At 46.5% G+C, this 22,529-nt stretch overlaps 1 protein-coding gene across 1 annotated transcript; it reads right to left on the bottom strand.

Annotated features, from left to right (window-relative positions):
- Nucleotides 1–494: 494 nt before the first annotated feature.
- On the bottom strand, nucleotides 495–22,074 carry ddhd1a (DDHD domain containing 1a). The gene is made up of 13 exons (XM_076977803.1): nucleotides 20,832–22,074; nucleotides 20,024–20,200; nucleotides 10,088–10,216; nucleotides 9,606–9,753; nucleotides 7,632–7,741; nucleotides 7,431–7,537; nucleotides 6,948–7,207; nucleotides 6,741–6,816; nucleotides 6,260–6,409; nucleotides 6,111–6,175; nucleotides 5,792–5,964; nucleotides 4,795–4,971; nucleotides 495–4,679 (listed from the first exon to the last, which is right to left on the bottom strand). Exons 1-13 carry the CDS (start codon nucleotides 21,604–21,606, stop codon nucleotides 4,495–4,497), a joined length of 2,532 nt encoding a protein of 843 aa, XP_076833918.1. The 5' UTR covers nucleotides 21,607–22,074; the 3' UTR covers nucleotides 495–4,494.
- Nucleotides 22,075–22,529: the final 455 nt, after the last annotated feature.

Raw genomic sequence — 22,529 nt, 5'->3', positions numbered from 1 at the left:
TAAGTGTGATGATGCAGTTTTTCGTTTGGACCACTGTGGAGTTTGGGGCGGAGAGGTGGCAGATTCCCACCCTTCTCACGTCTTCCAGAGTTTCTTCCAGGCTTCTCTAATGTATAGTTTGCATGCTTGATATAAAAAAAAGTTCAGGAGGGCCTTTTATGACTTTAGTGTATAATCTAACACAGAATAAAGTGTACAGTAAACAAAAGGACTCTGCCTCACATGGCAAATTTCAAGCAGGCGAAGTGTTTCATTCATTGGGTTTTCTCATCATGAGAGTAGCACACCATGCCTCCCTGAGTAGGTAATCCATGGAATCTAGTGAATATTTAGAAAACATTTCTTCACTTCGTTATCTGCTCATCCCACACACATTTCAACACCGCTATCTTATACTGTTAAGACTTTATTCTATGTTTAATCACCAATGATATCTTTAAAAAGAGATTCAAGTAAAGGACAATGTTGTAGCTTATACAGAGAAAAGAGAACAGTGCCACAAAACATAATGCTTTAATTAAATCAAACACAATGTTATTTGAATGGCAGTCTGATTCCATTACAGGCAAACGTTATTGGACAACTCGCCTCTTCATCTCAGTGTCCCAATTACATTTAAGTAACAGTCGTTTGGGATCATTTCCATGTTTCTGGTTAATCAATAACCAGTTGTGGACAATGCTGGCTAGAATTGTACAAGACCCTCTGGAAAACGGGGTATATTATTACACCACACCAACTAGCCATGAATTTCACCAGTGACAAAAGATAATGACACAGTTCTAGGTAAAAACAAGGAAAATGTAATTTAAGACCGTGAGATGCCCTGCTAAAAGATAAATAAAAAGGATCAAGGTACAATATGTAACCTAGTTAGCATTTATATCAGCATGTAACCCAGTTTTCAAGAATAACCTCAAACAAAACATGCATCAGAGCAAAGGTCCCATCTTTAAGTACTGGTGAGTTGCACATGAACTAGAACCTGCTACCTTGTTACTACATATGAAAGTGAATATATTAACTCATCATGCCCATGACAGCTTTGAGCTGTCCATGTTAATGTTTTAATGCCTGGAATGAGAGATCTAGAAAAAAAGCATCATCATTTATGCAGAAAAATCAGTACTGATTGTACAAAGAAATCCCAAATTAATTGTTCTGAATGATTCCATTAGCCCATTGGTGAGAGTGGTGCATGCAGAAAGTCGGAAGCAAGCTCAGAAATGGTAGAAAAACAGCCAAGGCAACAAACTGCCCATAAGGCCGTCAAGCTCTGACATTTGTGCACTGGCATTTAATGTTTAATTTGAAATGTAACCACAATGCAATCGACTCAGCAAAAATGTATTATTTTTTTGTCAAACACAATATATGAACTAGGATAAAACAGATACGCATATCTAGGGGTTCCTTAAATCAGTTTTGTGCAATTTATAGCCAAATGGTATATGCCAGGTCTGGTTCTTCATTAATTTGTGTGTCCTGTTGCCAACATCAGGAGGAGTCATAAATAGCCTGGTCCATCCTCCAGTGCAACAGAAAAGCCATGTCAGACTCCCAGAAGAGACCTGGGCTCTTCAGACAGTCTGGCTTCTTCAAAACGTGCAAGGAGACACACTAATGTACCTTTGCTTTCTTTTCTCACGCACACACACACGCACACACACACACACATGCACACACACACAAGCAATTACTAGAGCAAAATGGGCTCTGTGCGTAACAGCAGCAGGCGCAGCAGAGAGAAGCTTCTCAGTCAGTCATGATGAACTTGAGGAACAGGGCTCAGTCCTCTAGCACTTCAGTTCAGGTTCACTCTCCCGCTAATCTGAAATCACAAAATCTTTTTCTCTATGAATATCTTACATTAACCTCTCAAAGATGCGTTAAGACAAAAGATGAGGAGCTCTGATGTGAACCGTCTTCCTCTAGAAGGTTGACAGATGGTGGAGACATTTGGCCTAGCAGTGAAACATCACCACGATAGACGAACATCACACACAAAACACATGGCCAAAGGTCCGTGGACACGCTTAATTATTGCATTCAGATATTTCAGCTCATAGCCATGCAACAAACACTGGCTGTACAGTGTACGGTACTGCAGAGTGCAGTGCCTTTAAACATGCCAGTGTCAAAGGCTGGCACTTCTGTCACACGTTTGGTTTGAGGTGTCGCCTGCTAAATCTGGCCCGCTTGACTGCAGGTGTGACTGCAGTAAAACCACCGCACCTGGGAGCGACAGCAGCGGACCAGGCAAACTCATGCAACCTCGCGGAACAGTGCCACCCAGTGCTGGAGCGTGGAGCACGTTCAGTAGCACCAGTCAAGCTGCTTCTGGAAACCTCGGCACAGGAACAGTGCCTGGGGGCCTTCATGGAACCGCTTTCCATGGCCAAGCAGCTGCACGCAAGCCTAAGATCACTATGTACGATGCATGCAGAGTGTTGACGGGAGAGGTGTGAAGGAGGGACTCCAGACCAATGGAAGCATGTTGTCTGGGGAAAAGACCCACACTTCACTACATGGCAGTCTGGTGGGCAACTTTGGGTTTGGTGGATGTCAAGAGAACTCAACCTACCAGAGTGCATAGTGCCAACAGGACAGTTTGGTGGAGGAGCCTGGGGGGGGGGGGGGGGGGGGGGGGGGGTTCAGGGTTTGGGCCACTATAGTAGATACTATAAGCCACTTAGTTCCAGTGAAGGGTAATGTCATTATTACGGCATGCAAGGACATCTTGGACAATTACACGATTCCCACATTTTGGCAACAGTTTGGAGAAAGCCCTTATTTCAGCATGACTATGCAGAAAGTAGAAAGTGAGGTCCACGTGGACATGGTTTGGTATAGAGCACGGCTGGGTCTGCTGCTGTCCTGAGCTCAATCTCCCTCAACACTCGGGGTGAAGTGGAATATGGACCGGGAGCCAGGCCTTCCTGTCCCGACCTCACAGATGCTCTTTTGACTGAGTGGAAACAAATTCCCACAGTCACATGCCAAATCTTGTGGAAAGTCTTCCCAGAAGAATAAAGGATGTTACAGTTGCAAAGAGCAGCAGCAACTCCATAGTAATGCCCATAGGTTTGAAATGGGATGTCCAGTAAGGTCAGATAGGTGCTATGGGGTCACTCCCACTTTTGCCAGTATACATACATACATGTGTATGTATGTGCGGCTGTAAAAATAAATGCTTAAATTTATATATAAATATATTTATATACTATGGATGTTTGTGTAAACAGAGCCTGCTTATCACACTTATATGAGGGGAAAGGACATATGAAAGCACTGAAACTAAACCCAGTCATTCCCTACCATCCTGACTCAGGCCCCATCAGCGCCCCCATCTGGAGCACACCTGTAGCACACCTGTAGGTCTGATCCTTCACCCGACTCTGGATTTGGCTCGAGTTAAAATCATTATGTACAATGATGAGGGGCAGATCTATTAGAGCTACACAGTAGTTGTACACCCCCCCCAACTATGTACCTGCACAGGTAATTTACCAGCACATGGTCTGACATCACACACTGTAGGCAGGACGGTAGGAGTTAGTTTGGCTACAAAATCAGGACAGCAGCAATTTCAAAGTCAATGTCCATGCAAAGCAGATTTATGCATGTGCCTCAGAATTTGTTTCACAACAGCACCAACTGCTTGCAAAACTAAGGGAAGAGGAACATCGCTGAATGTTAGTGATATCCTTATAGAAAAAGGAAACTGCTATTCATTAACATTTCATACAGAGGCAAGTTTACATATGGCCTCAGAGTTAGTCAGCAAAGAGGTCCAGCCTTCTTCAGCAATATTAAAGTAAAAATGATCATTTTAGTCTTCATATACCTTTTCCAAAAAAAATAGCATAAAAGACTGTGCAAAAAAGTACTTTTCCTAGATATATTACTATATCAATAAATAAATACATCTATATCTCATTCTGAATGTTGCATTGAATATTTGCTTAGTGTGCATCGTTCTGTGTGGATACATTTATTTCTGCTCCTTCACCGTCTGTGATCTGAAGCGTCAAAATGAGTGCAGGTGGAGACGAGCAGCCGCCAGGCGGAGATGGGGACGGGGTGTCTGGGGCACGGACCCCGGTTCTGCTCCTCCTGCTGCAGCGTAGGCTGTGGGGCTGGAGCAGGTGGAGCAGGTGGAGCAAGGGCCGCGGGTGGATGGAGGCACCTCGCCACCACTTCATAAGAGTCCACGCCCAGGCCTGGACTGTACCGACATAAAGCACCACCACAACGCTCCAATCTAGAGGAGCGCCCTAGAGGAGGTGGGTCTCCCAAACGTTTGGGGTGGGGGGCGGGGTTAGTTCATGGTTAGTGGGAGTGGTTGCCAACCAAGTTAAAAGGTGACATGGCAATCGGTCTTTGTATGACAAAGAAACAGATGCTTCAGAGCCAGAGGGAGTGCAGGAATGAGCACAAACGCTTCTCCGCATGGACACGCTCAGCCGTCTGCACGGGGCCCAGATCCACACGTCACTCCGGGTCTGGTTGGTTCTGGCCCCCCTGAGCGTGGCTCTGGGCTTTGTATATGAAGGTGAGCAGGAAGAGGGCCACGTCGTGGGAGGTCCAGTACGCGGTGTGCGAGGTGACCGCTGACCAGTAGCGACTCTCCACCAGGCCCTCACGCAGCTCAAAGTCCATGCGGTGCTCCAGCTCCACTGTAAGGACAGAAACACACGTGGTCAGCCCAGTACAGCGGCGCCAGGCGGAGGGACCGGACGAGAGGGTGCGTGACGGAAGCATGGGGGTGGGTGAGCGAGGGAGTTGACGGACCTGCGGTGTCCATGACTGTAGAGGTGGAGTGAGACATGGTGGACAGGCCGTACGCCGACTGGCTCTTCTCCTCGCTCTCCACCGTGGCTGCCGAGTCCACGCCCGACGGCTGGCTGCTGGAGCGGGAGAACCGGGAGAAGAGAATCCCTCCGATACCTTTACCGATGCTGGCTGCACCTGCACACACAACGGCCCACAGACAAACCACAGACCTCAGCATTATAACGCACTATATGTTCTCACCTAAGTAAAATTTCTTACTTATGCTCGCTGACCTAAAACCGGAACGTTATATGTTTTGATAAGATCATTTAGTACTGCAAGATTATTGGACTCCTATATGATCGCATGACGTGGAGACAATACTGTCACATTCCTGCTTTCATGTTTTCCATTTGCGGACACACTGTACACTGTGACTACTGTATTTAATCCCTGAGAGCCATTCCTAAAGACTTTGTTCTGAAGCAGTGAAGGTTCTACGGGCCCTGGCCTGTTGTCAGCAACAACAAAGTCCAACATTACTGCACAGTCAGGAGGAAGAGCTTTGAGAAAGCTCATTTTACAAAACTGCAAAATCAATTAGAACTTTTACATCTAAATTGCAAAATAAGTAATTTTCCAACCTTTACCACAAGATGGCACCGTTTTTATTAGTGTAGTTTCACTGTAGCTCTGACTTTAAGTCGAATAATCCAATGTTCTAACATTTACCACAAGATGGCAGCTTAAGAAACACTGACTCTCAACACATCAAGGAAAATATTACATAAAAATACCAATTAGACATAAACCAAAAGATGTTCCTGTTAGCAGAGAGAGTTTGAGATTTTATTACATGTTTCTGATGAGACATGAACGAATGGGCAAATAACCTGATCTCCAGTCTAGTATAATACAGTCACTGACAACAACAAAAAACATCAGCACTCATTTATCAAGTGGCTTTAGTTTAAACTGCAGTACTGTGTCGTTGGTATGCATGCTGTGGTCATACCCAGTAAGCTGGCTTTGCCCAGGTTGGTGATGGACTCTCCGTAGTGTCTGCGGGCCATGACGGGCGAGGTGCAGGGGCTAGGCAGACTCTCCGTGTCTGACGCCGGGTCCTTCACAGGGTTCAGGAAGGTGGGCCTCATCTCATCGTACGGAGTGGGATTGGTGGTGTTACACCTGTAGACACGATTCACCAACATCTGAATCAGTTCATCTGAATCTTTCATAAGAGTCTTCTACCCAACAAGTCTTGCAAATAAAGAAGTGAAAAATTTGATTCTAAATGACGCCTCTTTCTGCCTCTGCACACTGACAACACTCACCAGTGTATCTGGACGGGGGCGACGTTGCTGTAGTGCTTCAGGACGAGAGGCTCCAGGCGATAGGCCTACAGGAACACAACAGATCAATATGAACACGCACCATCACCCATCCCATCACCATGACCGCACGGCCCGGACGGCGCTCTCACCACTGGGTCTGTGGGGTGGAAGACGTTGAAAAGGCGCTGGCAGATGGATTTGGGCATGATGTGGTCCTGCTGTCCAGTGTTACCGGGCCGGATGCCTCGTAAGGCCAGGAACACGGCCAGAGGAGAGCCCATGCAGAAGTAGTTCTCCACCTGCGGGGTGGAGATGGAGCAGTGCTGTATGCTGAGCGCTGGAGAATGTTTTATTTTACTGGGCAGTTTCTGGAGATGAAGACACCAACCGCATGTGTCTAACACTGCTCTGGGGGATCATTACTACCGGGGAAGAAACTATTTATATTGTCATATTTAGCATTTACAAATATGTGTACTCATATACAAAATCCAAAAAGATATTTCAATTAATAGCTATTGGAAGATTGAAAAATACTGGCAGATAAAACAAGGAGGTGACACGTTGTTGATTCTGTGTATATGGTCACTAGATATCTGAAGCTCCTCTTTCAGTTGTGTCATTACACACCTTAAACTTCAGTGGAGGAAAGGCTGAAGTTCTGGTGGCTTCCAGGCCCAGAAGCTGATCCTCTAGCTCTCGCAACCTAACACACACACACACACACACACACACACACACACACACACACACACACACACACACACAACCTTTATTTTACAGACGTGACACAGCGAGGGGACAGGGAGCACACACACAACGTGGCCGCGCCGGCACCTGTGACGGGTGAGCAGAACTTGCTCCAGCAGGTGGCGCTCTTCATAGCTCATCCAGGGCAGCACCTCCTCGTCTTGCTCCTGCTGCTCCTGCACGCGGAAGCGCATGGGGTCCCAGCCCGTCATGATGTCGTAGGCGATCACGCAGCCCAGCGAGTGTGAGATGATGGACACTTTGCCGCCCATCTCCTCAAACTCGGGGTTGCGTGAGCAGAACAGTGAGTAGAGGCGGTTCAGCTCCTGGGTCAGGCCTTTAGTGATCTACGCAGGCAGGGACAGAACGCAAGCACAGGGGTCAGGCCTTTGGGTCTCGTAGGCACTCTAGTAAAAGTGCCTCGTCCCATCTGAAACTTGACCAACATCTATCTGACACTGACATGATTTGTTTTGAGGAAAGGTTGGAATGTACGCAGACACAAAGAGGCAGCAGAAAGGGCGGGTGAGCTGTGTTGTGTGAATGTGGACCTGTGACAGTGTGATTCACCTCATCTCTGTACAGAGGGCTGGTGTAGTACATGATGTCCATGGCACTGCTGTTCAGCAGGTCCCTCAAGCCTCGCACCTTATCAGGGGTGATGGAGTCCACCGTATCTGCAGGAACAGTAGCGGCATGTCCTACAAACACTCACAGACTCACACACACTTACACCCTCCCTCACGGCTGCGTGGAGCGGCACCCCCGTACCTCCGTCTAGGCTCAGCTTGGAGCGCCACTCCACCGGCAGGAACTCCACATGCTCCTCTGGGTGCTCCGCAAAGTGCTTCTCCTCCATCTTCCTCACAGCTTCTCGCAGCCTGAATACACAAACGCACATGCACACACGTGAACACGCACACGCATCAACACACATCAACACGCACACGCACCAACACGCACGCACAGGCCAACCAGCTGGTGTCAGCCGGTAAAAGCAAACACACTGATGTTGAAAGCTTGTTCCTGGTCTTTAGTTGGATGATAATGCATTTAGCACACACACTCACACCTGTACACACATACACACACACACACACACACACACACACACGATTTACTAGACAGAGAGGGGTTGTGTAAGGTGAAAGCAGCTAGAATCAGGCCCAGTACACAGGCACTGAGCCCAGTACAGGCTCACATGCTGAGAGACCCACTGCCTCTGCTAGACTCCCACCTTTCTCCTGCAGGGCAGTGAGCCAGGGAGAACAACACTGAGAGTCCAGCTCTGAACGGACGGAACAGAACACACACACACACACACACACACACACACACACACACACACACACACACACACACACACACACACACACACAAACACACACAGACACAAACACACACACACTGTTGCAGCTGTGATGGCACACACTAGCCAATCGCAATGCACAAAGATGGAAGATGGAGAGGCCAGGAGAGCCAGGACTGATACTGGTGGCTGCTGGCGGGGAGTGAGTAATCCCCCTGCAGGGAGGAGGCTCACAGCCACCATGAGCCTGCTTCTCCCTCTCAGCACCCCAAGCTCCAGAGCAGAGGGCAGCTGCCAAAATGAACTTACGAGCAAACGTCAGTCTCTGGCTAGATCCATGAGAGGCTCACAGAGCAGGGAGCGGCAGACTGGACACGGCCCCGGGGTCTACGCTGAGCCTGTGCTAGTAACATGTGGCAGAGCAGCTCCTGTTCACACATAGACTCAACACGGGCCGACCAGCTGGGTGACGTCCAGAGTAAACGTTCATCCAGATTCTTACATTACATTCAAACTCCCATGACCCTCTATTCTATGTCAACTACGTCCCCGTTTTAATAGCGTGCCTATTAACCCGTGCTTGATGTAGCTAAATGCATCTAAGAAAACACATTTCCTCTTGTTCATCGACCATGACATCTCAGAGAAAAGAACTTACGGTAAACAAACCGATTCTAAAGGGGGCGGGGCCACAGAACCGAGGGGCGGGGCCACAGAGCGTCATTGAAATACGTTCCATGTGGGTCGTACACCCCAGACCAGGCAGACATAGCGAGGGTGCAGGAGATGCGCTCCTGCGCTCACGCTTGTGTCCTGCGGGCCGTCCTAGTGAAGGGCGCTTCTCAGCCATGCTGACACACACACACACACACACACACACACACACACACACACACACACACACACACACACACACACACACACACACACACACACACACACACACACACACACAGCCCAACTGCAGCAGCTCCCACCCCCACCACCACCTGGAGAGCCAACCTGACAGACTGGTTGTGCTTATTTTACAACACGAAGCGTGACGGGCAAGGTGATCATGATTCAGAGTTAATGGCCCACGTGGGAATATTTAATGCCAGCGCTAACTCCTACAGAGTGTAGAAATAGAGCATTGATTTAACAGAAATATTCAGACAATACTGCAATACGGCCCAGACATTGAATAAGCATAAAAATGGCCAATCTGGGGCACTTCAACCCTCAAAGACACTAAAATAAAGATAAAATGTTGAAATTTGATTTTAGAGATGCGCCTGATTTTGCCCTGACTGAAAGCGTACTGTGTGCGTTTACCATAGCTCTGTACCTGCCTGACCTTGTTTGCGTGGGGTCGTGAGAGGACATTTAAAGCTCAGAAGCAGTGTTGTATAAACACAGACTACACACGTCTCCCGGGACAGGTCAGGGTCACTCACATGCCCGTGTTCTTGATGATGCGGTCTTTGTCCATCTTCTGCCCGATGCCGTGCACCACGAAGACGATGTGGGTGGTGTGTGGAGGTTTGTCCTCCAGGGACGCCTCCTCCACGTAGCCGCGGTGAAGCCTGGTGCCGCTGCTGGACGCTACAGCCCACACCGCCCCGGGGAAGACCACCATCAGCATTCCACTCTTTACTTCACACAGTGTAAACCACCCATGTGTCCAGAGAGACATAACTCTTACGGCCTTCAGTATGTAGGCTCTATTCTCACTCAAGGTTTGGGGTAAGTAATGTGCACTAAATGGGGTCAAAAATAGATTTGGCTGTCATCTGGGGACAGTGTGTTCGTGTGTGTCAGTAGCAGAGACTCTATACTAACAGATGGCGGATCACTGAAGGAGCAGCAGGGGGCAGTAGGGAGCCATGTGCACTTGGGTAGAGGGCCACACTTGGCCAGAGAGGGCGTAGGAGCTGACCTTTGGAGAAGCCCAGCTTCTGGGTGACGGTTCGGGCGATCTTGGAGGTGGTGGCATCACTGTAGAGGTAGACCTCGTCCACGCTGTGCCAGTCGACGTGGCTCCGACTTAGCTTCAAGCTATGAATGGCTGACACGTGGTGCATGGGGCGGGCGGGGGGAGGGGTTAAACACAGGGCGGGGCAGGCAGGGAGCGAGAGCAGGACAGGTGGACAGTGACGAAGAGAAACATAAAGAAGGACAGATTCTCTTAATTCATACATGTGTGGCTATAATAGATCATTTAGGTTCAACAGTACAGGAACGTCAGAGCAATGGAACAGAATCATCAGCTATTCTACTCCATGCCAATATTTCAGTTCATACTTGCAGTGCGCAGAAAAGATGCACTCCCTGCATTCTGTTACTTAAGAGCAGCAAAGCATTGTGGGTCTCTGACCCAAGTCCAGCCTCAGGAACAGGTTCCCAGAGCTCGCCCTACACAAGCAGCTAGTGAAATATTTATTTCTGCTGTGTGCAGCACTAGGCAACATTTAACAGATGCGACAAATCTCTTCTAATACATTTCTTACAAAGAATAATGGATATTAATGGATTCATTTAGACTTTCACTGGTATATTAGTTTAGACTTTCACTGGAGGTTTCATTATGTATTTGTCATTGACTTTCACTGGTATATCCGTTTCTTTCTGAGATCCAGCAATGCAGGCAGACTGGCTGCATTGTCCAGTAGGTTATGGTAATGCCCTGATTTAGCAGGCAGGGTCCGCTGTGCTCGGGTTACAACCAACTAGTTGTGCACTTGGAAGCCATAATGGACATTAATCCATGTCTCCGTCTAGACTCAAAAGGAAACCTGGAGCTTTTTATATGAGGGTTTTTTTTTCAGCTCAGCAAACACATCTCTCTCTCTCTCTCTCTCTCTCTCAGTGGTTCATGTATTCAGGTGATATTGTGTTGCCTGGAGCTAGTGGGAACCTGACTGGGTGAGACGTCAGCTGCAGGGCGTCCACATGCAGGTGGTGGGAGTAGAACTGAAACAGGGCCGCTCTCTCACAGAACACATGACACATGAGTAGTGAATACCACATGAGTAGTGACATGACTCATGACACATGAGTAGTGCAAACCACGCCACTGCAACTCTGGAGAAACGTGAAGGTGATTGGGCCCACAGCTCAGCAACACATGACAACGGTTGCAGTTTGGTCAATGGAATATGAATAGTCAAGCACTGACCGTAGACTATGACTAGGCTAATAAGAACTCTTGAAGAGGACAACCTAATTTTGTGTTCTCACAACCTTATACATCAGCATTTATAACAAACGTGTTGTTCTAGTTGTGTGTTCTTTATCGCAGGTGAGTCAAGAATGCCAAGATAATGAGTGTGTGTGTGTGTGTGTGTTCTGTTCAGGGCTGGACTCTCCATGTTGTTCTCCCTGGCTCACTGCCCTGCAGGAGGCAGTGGGTCTCTCAGCATGTGAGCCTGTCCTGGGCTCAGTGCCTGTGTACTGGGCCTGATTCTAGCTGCCTTCACTTTACACCACCCCTCTCTATTTCGATAGCGATATTAAATCTAGAGTTTCACATATCATCTGGCATTTCTTATTACAATCAATGATCAATCATGAGTTTATCACCTTCACAAACACAGAATGCCCATCCCAAACAATTAAATCATGCTTCACCACAAATAAAAGTACAATTTTCAAACTCAATAACAATCTCCATGTATGTCAAAGCAAAGAGGAGATATACAGGAGACTGAAGGAAAACTCCCCACACATTTTAGAAATGTTCTGTAAAACAGGATGTTCCTGAGATATTATGAGGCCCAAACTGCTACGCATCCATTAGCGGCCTGGTTGCCAACTAGGAATGTATGTAACAATACACACAAATATGAACTGAGAACCAATCCCATTTTACAGCACAATAGGAGGACACACCAAAGTCAAACATGTGACTGCTAATCCACGACAATCATCAGAACACAGTTTAAGAGAATCTGCTTCATCAGGTTCATGGACATGTACAGACATTGGGATCTCCTGGATTCTTAAAGGCATGTTTGACTCCAGGCAGTGTCGGATAGTGAGGAGGTGGACTAGTCTACAGGGAATGAACCAAAGCACACGGGAGCTGCAGAAGTGAACAAGAGAGGCCAGAGTCTTAGCGGGTATCTGCCCAGTAAGGCCGGCCAGAGCAGGGAAGGAGAGGTCTGAGAGTGGCTCTGATGAGAGTATTACCTCCCTAAACCAGGACAAAGCTCCTCTGCACCAATCAACACTGCATGCAGAGCAGAACAGGCTATTGTTTAATCCTCTGAGCTATGCTGGGTTCATGGGAAATTCACCTCCACGGGGCATGTACATTAATCTTAGCTGTTTAAGCCAAAGACGTAGCCCATGGAGAGATCAAAAAAAGAATGTTTCTGTAAGGCAGTGGTTCCCAAAGTGGGGGGCGCGCCCCCTAGGTGGGGCGCGGAGCTATTGCAGGGGGGGCGCGGAGCTTGAAAGTAAAACGTGCACATGTGTTAATATTAGGGATGCACCGATTCCGATATTAATATCTGAAAAAATTCTAGATCGGGTATCGGGGACAATGTGACCGATCCATAAAAACAGATCTATTCAGTCTAATTCTATGCTTGTATTGCTTGCTTTTCGGAGTTAGTTCAACCTTAATACTCGCGCTGGTGGTAATACTCCACTTAGTCCGTTTATTTGCTGGTTGACCAAAATAAACCTGGGCTCCAGCAATACTTCACTGTTCATACATGAACTGGTGAGTTGTCCAAAGCTCATTTAATGCGTTACTTACAGAAATAAATTAAAGAGCAGTGGTCTGAGTCTGTCTACGGCAGAAAGCTAAAAAAAACAATATTCCATACGCGCGCTCTACTCGCTCCCTTAAAGAGACAGTACACATATTTCTGGCCATTACATGCTTTGTGCTCTGCGTGATGTCTGTGCTTGCAAACTAGCCGCATATGTATTGCTGTTTCTCTTATTTCATCTCCTTATTTATTTTAAATTATATGTAGAATTATTGAACCATTTAAAAGGTTTCTTGCTGTTTATTTTTTTCATGTTTGACCAAAGTTGTGAACCTATTGTTTTTGTAAGTTTTAAACACATTCCTAGTCAATATGGGGGGGGTGTAGGGGGGGCCGCAAAAATATTCTCATCTACTAAAGGGGGGCACGGCAGAAAAAGTTTGGGAACCACTGCTGTAAGGAGAGTCTCAGAGTGAGTTCTATGAATGGGTATGTACCTTCCATGATCAGCACTGTGCTATGGGTGGGTGCCAGATTCATTTGACAGGGCAATCACTCCATTTAACCTGATGCTACCATGTTTTGTTCCTGGTTTAGGAAGCACGAATCTCCTTTATGATGTGATGTAAGCAGAGCATAAAGGCTTCTTCATCACCCCAAGAGAACAGCCACAACACGCACAGTGGCACGCTGGCATCACTGGGGTTACGAAGCCTACAGCATTAACAATGTCTCGCCATCAGGCCTACAACTAGGCCAAATCTTTAAAAGAAATACAACCAATAGTTCTTTAACTTGTTTACCAGAACATCTAGGATTAGAAAGTGCTTGGTCCTGAACACTTAACATAGGATCTCTAAGCACTAGGGCTTTCTCGAGTTGAAAATGAGTTTAAGGCCTCGTTCTAGAGCTAGCAGGGCTCGCCTAAAGGGCAAGGGTGAAAGGTCAGTCACAAGGAAAGAACCAAGGGGTGAGCAGAGACACTGGGGTTACGGTACCTTGGCAACGTTTACGCTTTTTAGCGCTCCTCTGATTTCCAGTCCATTGGAACAGAAAGGGGAGGTAGAAAGGGCGCAAGTGGGAGAGAGCTAACAAGCCAGAAACAGTAAGTGGTCATGGCAGTAACGAGTGTCACCTCAGTAACACACAATGCTTCCTCTTAGGTCTCTGTAGCCTGGTACAACCAGAATATATCTCTCCTAGGGTGACGTTAGTGATGCAAGAACACAATGTCTCTGTTCTTATCAATAAAAGAAATGTAAAATCTAGGATAATCCGCTCTTTTAGTGTATGGTGATGATGCATCAGGATGGTTCCCTGGAGAAACATGAGGTTTCATTTTTTTCCATGATCATTGTAGTGAATGTCCCTTTGATGGAGCCACGGCTCACAGTGCAGCGCTCCCCAGAGCAGGACGGGTCTTTGTAGTATACTGTTCTTCTGGATGACTTATTAAGACAATACTGGTACAATGGCACAAAAAACAACCAAAACCCTACAAAAATACAGTTGTGTAATATACTTTATCTTGAAATATTTCTATTTAATACTTTATACATAGAAATAAAATGCTGTTACACCTAACGCAGATAAAATATCCCTACAGATGTTTTGAAGCAGTTTTAATAATTTTTTAATTTGCATTTTCTACTTTACCTTGAAATATTTCTATAGAAATAAAATGCTGTTACACCTAACACAGATCAAATATCCCTACAGATGTTTTGAAGCAGTTTTAATAACTTTTTAATCTGCATTTTCTGGTGAAGCATGGCTTTAAGAGAGCAATACCCTGCTGTGTGGTTATTATACCAGTTATCTCTCTCACACACACACGCGCACACACGCACGCACGCACGCACGCACGCACACACACACACACACACACACACACACACACACACACACACACACACACACACACACACACACACACACACACACACACACACACACACACACACACACACACACACACACACACACACACCTCTCTCCCCATTCAGGCTTATACTATAGTTCTAATATAACTATAAAGATCAGAATAATCAGGCTTTGATATGCAATCGTCATAATAATCTGTATCCTGACCCTGAATAGGGTGAGTAAAGGCAGTAGAAGCCCTGGGCTGCCCCATCACAGGTCACCCCTGCCACATGGGCTTAGATCACACCAGCCTTCCGGCCCCTGCACTGACGGCAGCACCTATTTGCCACTGTGGTGAGTCAGTTGCTACACTATATGCAATGCTACAGTGTATTAGTGTTAGCAACTAATAACCTATGTAATAGATGAAACGGCTAAAGAAATGCACTTCACAATGGGACATTTTAGAATCGGTGAAAACATCAGTTTTACTTTGCTGGTTTAAACTGCTTAATTTAAAAGGCCAGTGAGCACAAATGCCCTCATTCCACCTCAAACCAGCAGATGGCATCTCCATCATTGGGAGAGGACCACGCCTAACCTACATCTCTGACGGGCTGCTATTACTCTCCACTAGGACCCAGAGATGTGTGGCCACCCGGCTGGCAAACCACAGCTTCCCTCAGCAGAGTGGAGGAGTGGGGCGGGGCGTGGGGCGGTGTGGGGGCGGGGCTTCAGCGCTGCATGACAATGACCGCTCTGAGCAGCTGAGCTACCCATCAGGAACATTCAGTATCACAGTTGCCCAACACAAGGAAACACTTTGTTAGGCTGAGAGGTCGGCAGCATGGACCATGAGCCTCAGTTAACAGAATGGAGCACATTGTCTTTCACATGTCCTGGTAATGATTCATTAGCATTGTTTTAGAAGACCAGCCTGGAAATACTGGAAATACTACATTACTGTCCACTAACATCCAATCAATTTCCTTGCCCAAAATATGAGATTTTGCCTACATTTCCTACTTAATAAAAGTTTTTTTTTATTTTACATTCTATTAGTCTAGGTATTGGTTAAATAAATGGCAAATATCAATAAATGTGTTAAGACACAGTAGCCTATAGATGTTTTCACTTCCCTGCTAAATACACCAGCCAGCTCAATAAGAAAGTGGTGCTAATCCATGCAAATATTCCACATGTATGTAGATGTAGTGCCTGGTGAACTGTGGATATAAAATACAGCCAAGTCCATAAACCCCTGACATCACACGAGCACCCCAACATGCTCTGCTACTACAGGTCACCAACCAGCAAACCTGCACAGAGATGCTTTCTGTTCAACCTAGATACACTGTGGAGAACAGCAGGTGGTTCAGTTGCATCTAGGCTACAATTAGATGAAAATAGTTACATGGGCTGCACTTGGAATTCTTTCCTTATTTCACAGCTAAAGTATTTCAGGAGTATTATTACTACAGATGAGATTAGAAACACTCCGCTCCATCACGCCTCTTCTGTGTCTACGGAGAAACTGAAGAGTACAGACAGGAAATGCTGCAATTCTGGAGTCATGAGATTTTAATTACGGAAGTAACAGAGGCATCTGATTGACAACATTTGCCAGGTGCTAAATGTTCGCTGCACTCCTTCAATAACGTCTCTTTTAGGACCTTGCGCGGGTGGCCATGTGACGGTTTGTGACTGAAGCCTTCATTTAAATAGAAGGCTGTCTTGGCCCACTTGAGCTCCAGGTCCGCATGACCAAATTCTTCTGCATAAACCATTTGAGTGCTTCACACCTGATATGACACCAAAAGGTTTGCATTTAGCTCTGCGGTTAACCCAACGACTTCCCCAAGCTCATATTCCAAGGCAGGCCCGAGTCTGGCAGGGTGGAACAGACCAACGCCACCATAGTGGACCGTTTGGGGCAGGGCCAAACATGGGGCCGGGCCTCCAAAACAGAGACGGATGAGGCGACACGGGAAGCCCCCCACCCCACCCCAACAAGAGGGCCAGTCAGCCTCACTCACCCCATCTTGAGATTAAGCTTGCTGACATCAAAAGCAATTACTGCTCTGGAACTGGGTGAGTGAAATTTAACAGCGGAGGTCCCCTGGTGCGTTCAGGCCCTGTTCAAATAAATGAATCATGTGATACTCTGTGTGTGTGCACGTGTGTGAGAGACACACACAAAAGTATTTACATTGCACGCACACAGTGCCATACTTCCCATGAGCCTTATTTCCCTTCACAGAAGAAAAAAAGGAGAAGATGAAAGAGTTTGTTTGGTTTCAGAGAACACTAGTTTAAAATAGCCAAGCTGGACAGTGACTACAATAGAAGAGGGATGCCCATGTTTCAGCCCTCTCAAAGGGCGTCGGCTTAAATAACATCCATTTAGCCACGCACAGCCAAGGCAATCCATTTCCTGTCTAGACGGGAAGGTTAAGCTACATAGGGGAGACTTGGACTGCATTACTGTATAATTCAGAGTGTATGACGACTCTTTTGTAACCATATGCACCTACACAGAGTGTGTGATCAGCTGAGGCACAGGGCCTGCTCCCTGGGCCGACCCCAGCACGCACACTGCAGCGCGGATGCACCAGACCTGCAGCAGTGCCCTGCTCACAGATGGTGAGTCATTGCTCTCTGATGCGGAAGTGACCATAGGTGTCCGGATGCACTTCCATGCTACACAGCACCAAATGCTGTGGGATAGTTGTATGACATTAGCCATTTCACTCTTCAATTTTGACTAACGGTGTTCAGTCCCATTGGTGTGCTTCATCACAAAGCCAATGTTGACCGTGAGCCTGTGTCTAAGAAGACCAAAAGGGGCTTTGGATGGATTAAAATGTGATTAACGTCATTTGACATTCTTTGAGTAGAGTGGAACTATGACAAAAAAATGTGTATAAGATAGGGCTGCACGATTAATCGTATTTTTATCGTTATCGCGATGTGAAGTTTCACGATAAACACATCGAAAGAGCCACGATAACTCCTTGAATAACAGCAAACTCAAATTGCGTTATCCTCGTCCAGCAATAGAGGGAGCTATTCACGCTGCAGACTATGATCACGTGACGTAAGTAGGCAAGAGGCAGAGTGAGGCAGAGTTGCCATGTTTTCACGCCAAATTGGGCTTGTTTGAAAATCCAGCCGCGGGTAAAAATTCTGGGGCCGCGGGGTGCGGTTTTTGGGCTACTTTTGAGTTGGGCTACTGCGGAAGTTACAAGTCAACACTAAGAATCGATCGCGATATAATACATAATTTGTCTCCATTTCACACTCGCCACACACAGCCCCCCCCCCCCCCCCCCCCCCTCCGCCGACAACTTACACTCGCAGATTTTGTGCGGAAAACTTTTGTAGGACCTGGCAACCCTGGAGTGAGGTGAACACGCTCATCAGACACGCGATTTGGTTTAAGCCTGGTTTACACTTGATGCGGCGCGAGGGTCCGGGAGACGAAAATAACGTAATCGCGGTGGCTTCGCCCGTGTGCAATTGCCTCGCGCGCTGTCGATTCACGAGGTCGTGCACCTCTCGAATTTTGTAAGTTCGCGCGCGCCGCGTCTCGGTGCAATGAGAACAGTCATGTTTGCAGGGTTCATACACCTATACAAGGTGGAATTCAAGCACTTGTATGTCACTTTCAAGGTCCATTTCAATAATTCCCAGCACGTTATTGAATTAAATATTTATACATATACTCTAAATGATTCGAAATAATTCGCTTTTTTATCACATTATTTAATGTTATTATTTATTTAAAGTTCGCGCGCGCCGCGTCTCGGCGCAATGAGAACAGTCATGTTTGCAGGGTTCATACACCTATACAAGGTAGAATTCAAGCACTTGTACGTCACTTTCAAGGTCCATTTCAATAATTCCCAGCACGTTATTGAATTAAATATTTGTACATATACTCTAAATGATTCGAAATAATTCGCTTTTTTATCACATTATTTAATGGATATTTATTTTCAAAACGCCCAATCTTAACGTCTTCACGTTCTCATGTTTCGTCCTGGAATTACAAGAGGCTCGTATTTGTTAACGTAATACAAGAGAATTGTTCAGTCAGACAGATATTTGTTGTGAAACGAAGTAGTTACAATTTCAAGCCTTTTCAAATACTTTAGCCTAAATTCCAGCACTTTTCAAACCTGAAACACAAAGCAACATTAAAATTGGTCAGGTAAAAGTTCATTCCCCTGTATTTGAGGGGTGTTTTTTTTATACTACTAGGCCTACATATCGTTTCGGACAACACTGCAAAGAATGTGACACGGCAAAATTAAACGCTTCCGCCGTTCGCGGAGGTTAACGAGGTGTGCGGAGTCGCTCACTCGTGAAAGTATAAACCTAGATTGAATCTATTGTTGAATAAACCTGCAAAATATTTGGAATTATTCTGGATTCATTACACAGTAAAAAACAAAACAAATTAACGTGCTGCTGTTCAGAGAGACACTACATTTCTGTATTTTAATCTTAATTTATCGTGGTTCACATCGATATCGGGATATCCAACAATGTTATCGCACATCGCAATTCTAGTCCATATCGTGCACCCCTAGTATAAGAGGAGCAGGTGAATTTCTACAATAGTCTCAGCAATACATAAATAAAAACATGTTGGGACAAAAACTCATGTCCAAAACTCATTCTATTCCTTCATTCATGCAAGGAACTCCTAAGATAATCATCATTTTCTTCAATTACATACATCTGAACGACAGTAATTGACTGCAGCTTTAGATCAGAACTGTAATGGAGTGTGACTGGTGCGACATCGTCAGACCCCGTACTCAAACTTGTCCTCAAAGCATTCAGCTCTCTTCCCTGCGGCAAAATATCATGAGCTATAAAACTCAGACTCTGTAACCAGCTGAAAGATCAAACAGCTGAAATGCACAGGAATTTCACCCCAACATCAGACTCTCAATGGGGGCCATAACTAATCCAGACAGTATTTATCCAAATCTCCAATGCTGCTGCCAGCCCATCACACTGTAATGGATGTCACCTATGGAGCATCCAGCTTAAAATAAAATCATGTGTGTGGTTATGAAATGGGGAAGAAATGGGGAGAGGGAATTTTCTCTCTCCAACAGACATACACACACACACAGACACACATGCACAGGCACACACACAGACTCAGAACAGAATGCTCTCTTTCTGCTACCATCAATCACCTGAAAACTATGACCAGAACTTCATTCACCTCATCAGTCATCTAATACCCCATGAACTATGCATTTTCTTACCATCTTTGCTGTCCACTGGCTTGGCCACCACGTCATTCTCAAATGTGTCCTGCATCTGTTGACCGCGGAAGCAGGTCAGATGTTCTTTCTCGATGACGTCACTCTCCTCCTCCTCCATGGGCATCCAGGTGCCGTCTATGAACCACTGGCCTCTCATCACCGGGATGCTGTCTTGCTCTGCAGACACACAGGACATCCATCCTACCTCATCCAGCAGATGGTTGCTAGGTGAAAGTGTGTTTAGAAAAAGTCTCCACGGAGCACAGGTGGTGCTGAGATCATCTTTTTGCTGCCCTATTTACTCACTACAGCACTAGCAAAAATACTTACCCAGCTCACGACCTTTCAAGAGCAAGAACAGTACCTCAAGAACAGTACCTCAAGTCTCCAATCATTTGCAAGATTCCAAAATACTATGGCAAAGGCCTGCTGGCCAATCTTTAGAGTAGGACAGCATGTTATTTCAACATAAGCTTCAAATATTACAGACATGAAGATATGACGACTAATGCACATCTAGGGTTCGGGGTTGCCCCTTAAATTTGATCCTGAAATAGCCCACTAAGCTCAGTAGTCAATACGTCAGTTGAATCAATATCCACAAACCCATGAATCCACAAATTATAGACAACATACAACATCTGTCTTCTTGAGTGGTAGAGCATATAGTTTTAACACAAGTGCAAATCATACACCTTTTCTAAAAGTCTTTACATACAAAACATCTATAACCTCCTGCAAAAAAAAAAAACCCAAAATCCTTGGAGCATTTCATTACTCCAGCTGATGGCCGATCAGCAACACTTACGGTTCCAGTACACAGGAGAACACTCCTTCTCTTTGACATACACCTCGTACAGTCCTCCTCGCACACACACCGCTTCCGCGTTCAAGCCCATCTCGAAATCTCGCTCCTCGACAGACTCTGATCTCTCCTCCCGGGTTCGGGGGTTCGGCACAGCCGGCGCTGGTCTAGACGTGTCCGTCACGATCGGCACCGGGGAGTGGGTCGTCTCTTGCTGCGCGTTGCCCCCATCACCAACAGTCGTGTGTGTGTTCACCTGGTCGAGGATGCCAGGACTCAGTTCACCGACTTTGCGGTACATGAGCTCAATTTTGAGGGAATCGTGCCCAACAAACGGCTTCCACGTTTTTTTGTCCTCCTTATAAAACCACCGCACTTCCTCCGGGCCGAGTTCTGTAACCTCAAACCGGTGCCTGGAGGTGGCCGAGCGATTTCTTTTCCTGTTTTCCAGCGGACTGACGTTCCCGTCGTTTTCGTTGTAGTCCAAATCACTGGCATCGAGGTACCCGCCCGCGGAACCTTGAACGGGACACCCGGGATACGCCTCGTCCAGGCCCAACATCATACCGTCGTGCGCGGCGCGGTGCCGGCTGCGGAGGAGCGGCAGGTGCCTCTCCAGCCCCGGCTGCACCGTGTGCTTCCCCCCGCCGACGGACTCATCACAACAGCAGGCGTACACATCCCCGCCCAGACCCCAGTCACCGGGCCCAACAGAACCGCCGCTGTTGACAGGACTCTGCGGCGGGCTAATGAAAGGCGCCTTATTCGTAAAACTCATTACTAGCTACCCAAGCAGCAGGCCCTTTTCAAGGAGTGTTAAATTACGTAGCCATAAGCGCGAACAGGCGAAACGGCGATATTGTCACACACACACACCTATACCGGCAGCTAGCTGGCTAGCCACGTAACGCCGCCGCTACACTCGCCCCCTCAGCGTCACACATGCTAACAGGCTAACCGCTCGAGCGCGCGACGCGACCGTTGAATTTCTACCACACGGAATAAAATCTTCTGTTCCTCAGTAAACACCTCCATCTACAACACTGACATTTCAGTCTTCTAATATGGAGAGATGGCATCCAGAACTTTCTCTGGGGGGGTTTTGTTTTGTTTGTTTTCTCTTTCCAAACTGTTTAAATCCTCACCGAAGGCTCGTTGTCGGAGTGAACGGAACCCCACCACATATTCATTCGTTTGCAAACAACTCGCCGGCTTTCACCGGCGACCAGTGCGTAATGCACGCACGTACGTGACCGCACACGCAGACTAGGCTTTTGCGACGGGAGCGCGCACGTTTTCGTGACCTAGGCGGTGACGGCACGGCATGATTACATTTACATTTACATTTATGGCATTTAGCCGACGCTCTTATCCATAGATTATTGATACGTATGATTATTTATAGGCACTGAGTTTAAACAAAATAACCATATTTACAATTGTGCTTTTCAAACATTAAATATTATGAGATTATCATAGTTTATAAAAAACTATGAATTAAGCATTTTGATGTGGATGTTTTAGCTCACGGAGAGTGATTTTAGTGCCGGACTTTAGTGTCTGAAAAGACAGGCTCCTCTCATTGCGTTGTAGAACTGAAAGATTCAAGAAATCTTTTATCCCTACGGCTATACGGGTGTACAACACCACGCATTAACAACTATGGACATTTGGGTGGTGGGTTGGTGTTGTGTGGCATTT

This window comes from Brachyhypopomus gauderio, chromosome 17 (assembly GCF_052324685.1).
Source record: "Brachyhypopomus gauderio isolate BG-103 chromosome 17, BGAUD_0.2, whole genome shotgun sequence".
NCBI classification, from domain to species: Eukaryota; Metazoa; Chordata; class Actinopteri; order Gymnotiformes; family Hypopomidae; genus Brachyhypopomus; species Brachyhypopomus gauderio.
The sequence above is the reverse complement of the archived record's forward strand: the minus strand, read 5'-3'. Positions and strand labels throughout refer to the sequence as shown.